Source organism: Esox lucius, chromosome 17 (genome assembly GCF_011004845.1).
Source record: "Esox lucius isolate fEsoLuc1 chromosome 17, fEsoLuc1.pri, whole genome shotgun sequence".
Classification (NCBI taxonomy): Eukaryota; Metazoa; Chordata; class Actinopteri; order Esociformes; family Esocidae; genus Esox; species Esox lucius.
Genome location: NC_047585.1, coordinates 26,905,013 through 26,910,045, shown reverse-complemented (window position 1 = coordinate 26,910,045; position 5,033 = coordinate 26,905,013). Strand labels below are relative to the sequence as shown.

The following is a 5,033-nucleotide window of genomic DNA, read 5'->3' as shown; positions in this document are numbered from 1 at the left end:
GGAAACCATGGAGACCTCCCTGACCTCTACAACCTCAGTCACAGGTAAATAAATTGTGGTATACTGCACCCTGCAATCAATGGAATGTATGTAATGGATGGACCCAAGGACAATAAACTGTAATAGTAAATATCAGCAGTTAGAGTCATGCTATTAGCCAATAGCTGGGTATAACCTAAGACACTTTGAAATTAGATAAATGAAAAAATATTTGAGGCTTTTCCTTTTTTACATGCCAGAAGGGTAGACATTGCAACACTTAGTACAAGGTTTAAAAAGAGATCTCATACATTCTCATAATGTATTAAACAAAAAAGACTGTTCCCAACACTGAAAATTCAGACAAACTGAGTGCTATCTGGACAAAGATACACTGACAGCAGTAGACCACATAACAGTTTGAGAATGGTTGCGGTTAGAAATATAAAGACCTTATCATAGAGCAATGTTCAATTTGACAGATATTCTAGAATTTCAAAACCTTACATGACCCCTTCCACTTGTCTGCTTGATAATACTGGTGTATTCATAGCACATTTGTTTAGTCCACTTGTTTAGCAGATGCTCTTACTCTAATCCAGAGTAATTTACATTTGTTTTTCCATAAATGTTATTACCTATACAGTACTTGAGGAGGGACAAATTAGCCAGTTAGAAGCTGAGATTAATAAATTGCAATGATGGTACAATGCTGGGCTTAACAGTGATATCTTTTGGTGACCACCTACTTACATTTTCCATTTGAAAGACAGCACCCTACTAAGGGAAATGACCCCATTTACTGTCCCGGAGCAATGGCATCTCAAACCAGAAGAAAGAGTGCCCTCCAAAACCCCTTTCACGAGTATCTGGTCTCCAATTCCACCACTAACTAGAACCAATGCTGATTGGCTTCAGAGACAAGCCAGTAGAGGAATGTAGTACATAATGTGGTTGGCTTATTAAAGAACAAAAGCAGCCCTCACTAATACATGCATAACATTGACAATGTACTGCATCAAATAGAAAATGTCTGTGGTCTTAAAGGAAGTACACATCTTCACAGGCTTCTAAATTATGGCATGGCTGATCTATCCCATCTGAGCAAGTGTATGCAACAGCTTTTTTTCAGGTGTCAGATACATCTTTATATACTTTTAGGTTCTATGGCAATGAATAGCAAACAAGACTTGACACCAGAGAAATTACTGAATGTGAATACAATGGAAGGCAACCAAAACAACCAAAGACAATAACCAAAACAACCAAAGACAATAACTATAACAAAAACAGCATGAATTACTCTTGATTCAGACATATTAGTTGAACAAATAAAGGTGAATCAACTTTGATCAACCATTAAATCAATCATTTAAATTAAATGTATCCACTTCTTGTGATTGAAATTGTTCTTATTAAAAGCAGACCACCAGCTAACATAATTCAGGCAATAAGGCATGCGGAGAAGATTGCTTCCAATATCTGAAAGGCTTGTTATTGTTGATAATCAAATTACGTATGGGATTGTTTTCTGCCAAGAAGTTCTTCATTTTAGTAAGACAAAGCTGCCCTAATTCCTGTTTTAATGACAGATAACAGATTTCCTGTATCAGGGTATGTGCGAACAGTGCTAACAACACATCACACAGTAATGATTTTCACTTATTTCAAATTTTATGACGCTCCACTGACAATGACAATCACCAGGTAGTCCTCTTCATTTTTGGCAAGGACTTTAGCTGAAGCATCCAAGAACTGCTGGGAGAAATCACAGGGAGGGAAAGCATGAAGAACTCCCGCGCCGTCCTTGTCACGACCGCCACCTACAGGCAGACTGATGACGCCAGCCGCCTGCTTCTGCTTCAGGTAGGAGACCAGGTTTTTCAGAGGCCTTTCACTGGAGCTCCCTACATCCTGGGGCCCCTCCTCAGAGCTCCCAGGCACCGCCAAGAGGACAGCGTACCCGCTGGCGCCCGCCGTCTTGATGCGACGGGCCACCTCATCCAGTTTGGGCTGATCCAGGCGAAGGCGCTGGGTGATCTTCAGCTGGGACACCTGACCACCAGTGGAGCCCTCCACCAGCAGCCCGGCTGCCACAGCCAGGTCCCCCTCCAGGAGGTGCATGGAGGTGGGGAAGCTGCTGTTCTTTAGCAGGAGCACGCCCTGCCAGGCCAGGCAGAGTTTTTGCCCCCCGGCCCCCGGGTTGGACGGCAAGTTAGGCTTGGAGGAGGATGGGTGATCACGCTCCTCCCTCTTTGCAGGGCTTTTACAGAACTCACTGGTTTTGCGTTTACGGTCCCGTTCCGGCTCGGGCGGGCTCAGCGTACGCAGCCTCTTGTCCCCGTGGCCACGGTCTAAGCTTCCCCGCTGCTCTCGGCCAGGGGACAGTCGGTCGGAGTGTGGTGGACTGTAGCGTCCCCCTTCTTGGCAACTCCCACCAGGGCTGCGCTCCAATGAGGTGCCACGACGTCGACGCACATGCTCGCTGCTATCCGGTGAGCGGTCCGTGCGACGCACATCATCCAAAAGGCGGCGTTTTCTTAGCTGGTCACGGATCTGCAGCTCCCGCTCACATTCAAGAGACCAGGGTTCCCGTGAACGCCTCTCCAGGTGCTCCACTGGTTCAAAGGCCGCCCCGCGCACCCTCTCGCGGATCAATGGGCCAGCCCAATCAGCAGCGTACAGTCCCCTTTCTCTGAAGCGGAGTGGGGGTGGAGGGCTCCTCTCCCTAAACTTAATGGCTTCTGGGGTGGGCCGGTGGATGAAGGAGTCCGCCACTAAGTCAAGGTGAGGTGGCAGGGGGAGAGGCTGCAGGTACTGTTGTTGGTAACGGAGCTCTGTGTCGGCAAAGTCCACCCTGAGTCTCCTGTCAGGACCCCCAAGAGGGAAGCCACGCATATGGGCGCAGGCAGCCTGGGCAGCATCCAGGCTCTCATATTGGATGTATGCCCACGTGTCCCCCTTCCTGTAGTCAATAGTCCTAATGGTGCCAAAGCGGTCAAACTCCCTGGCCAGGGCAGCAAGCGGAACCCAGGGACCAAGACCCCCGACCCACAACCTGGTAGTGGGGGTTGCTTTGCCATAACCAATTTTGATAGGGTTGTGACACACAACTTTGCCTGACATAGATATCTTTGCACGGTGAGCCATGTCTAGGTTCTCGAACTTTAGGAATCCATAGGTGCTGCTCTGTCCACGAGTAGTGGTGCGTTTGATGTCCACCTCAGTGATCACCCCAAACCTGTCAAATGCCCTCCTCAGGTCATTCTCTGTGACTGAGACATCAAGGTTGCCAAGAAACAACGTCCTGTTGGCCCGCTGATCATCTTCTGGGGAAAGGAGGTCCTCCTCACGAAAAGCTGCACAATCATGAATTAAGGGTGGCCGGCTCCTGGCTTCATAGATAGAAAATTCTCTCTCTCTTTCTAGTTCTCTAGGGTGTGGTGGGGGAAGACGACCTAGTGCTAGCTGTTGCAGTCTGAAGTCCCTATATCCTAGCCCTGTTGGTGAAAGAGGTCGTTGGACGTGCAAATGTCTGTGCCCTGCAACTCCCGAATATGTATCCTTTTCGATTGGGGAACGGCTCCTCCGCCGGTTCATGTACACCGCGTCAATTTTTAGGGGGCGATCATAGAGTACCAACTTTCCGCGTGCGTGCTTGGCCGCTTTGGCATCATCGGGCCTTCGGAAATTCACAAATGCCACTCTTTCGTCGTTTACTGTACTTATTTTGACACTCACGTCCCCAAATTTTTTAAATTCGTGAAATAATCCGTCTTCAATTTCTTCGTCGCTTAACTGAGAGCCGAGTTCGCTAATTCTAAGAGTCTTGTACTCACTTTCATTGCTCGGAAGAGGTCGTGGTTCACCGCGAGGATTGTTCCTTGGGTCCAGAGCAAGGCTAATCTGTAGCTTGCTAGTCGAAACAGTTGTGTTAGCATATCCGTGAATACTCCCAGTTCGACTCGATACATGGCCGTCTAAATCTCGACTGTCTCTCTTTTCAGATAGCAAACTCCTTCTCGCCGAACCACCACTTTTAACAGAACTATTCACGTTATTACTGTCTGCCGCCGAGAGAGCTCCCATTTTCTTACATGTTGTTGGGTGGTTTCCTCCCCGGTCTCGGATATCATCCAGAATCCGCGAGCGTTTTTTCACGGGCGACCGCTCCTTGCCTTTCATTTTAAACAGAATTAATTATTGTCGTGAAAACTATATATTCCAACCCTACTACTACTGTACTTTTCGTTTGCTACGTAAAATATATATTTAAATGCAGCTCATTTCCCTTTAGTTCTCTGACATGTTGAATGGCTGCATTGAAAGTCCCACCCAGCAGTGGTGATTTGGTGATATAAGGTTTGCGTAGAGAATATCTATTGGTTCCACACGTCACTCAACCCTCAATGGTTTTGCCTTCACGTCCGGTAACATAAACTTTTCCCGGTTCATTGCACTGTAGATACTAGATATGATCAGGTATGGTTGAAATCCGATGTGCACTTTAGAGTCACCTCCACTCGTTCGGATCATGACATTTACATCAGATTTTACACCTGATCGAAGTCAAGTGAACAATTTGAAAGAAACGGAAGCGAATATCACTCGGCTTTGCCCTCAAACTGACTTTTTCACGGAAGTGTTGCCATGGCAAAGGCATTAAAAACCTGATGCATTGTGGGCTATATCAAGTTGAGGAGTCGCTTTCCGTCGCTGTAATAGGAAGGGTGAAGGGCATTAAAAGGGCATGATGTAGGATGTTGCCAGTGGCGTCGTTAGGCCTGGGCGTCCGGGGCTATACCCGCGGCTCTTTTATGAATAGCCCCGGATCTCAAATAGCCCCTGATCTATTCATCAGTAATTCCGATCGCACATTAGGATCATGTTGCGTATTGGCCGCTAGCATGTGGGGGGGCTGACCCCTGAATATATTGTGATCTTAGCAACGCCTTTGAATGTTGCATTGTAAAATGTACATGATATGTTTGCAGGTATAGGTGGAATGATGTTTCGCCCTTATGAACCACTTACTTTACTCACCAGAAATGATT

At 47.0% G+C, this 5,033-nt stretch overlaps 1 protein-coding gene across 1 annotated transcript; it reads right to left on the bottom strand.

Annotated features, from left to right (window-relative positions):
* Positions 1-287: 287 nt before the first annotated feature.
* On the bottom strand, positions 288-4,443 carry LOC105017137 (RNA-binding protein 15-like). Its single transcript, XM_010881506.3, has one exon. The coding sequence runs from the start codon at positions 4,162-4,164 to the stop codon at positions 1,654-1,656; it is 2,511 nt and encodes an 836-aa protein (XP_010879808.2). The 5' UTR covers positions 4,165-4,443; the 3' UTR covers positions 288-1,653.
* Between the last annotated feature and the right edge of the window lie 590 nt (positions 4,444-5,033).

Bases quoted from the DNA above. Each gene is read 5' to 3' on its own strand.
- LOC105017137 (XM_010881506.3), bottom strand. From the start codon at position 4,164: ATGAAAGGCAAGGAGCGGTCGCCCGTGAAAAAACGCTCGCGGATTCTG.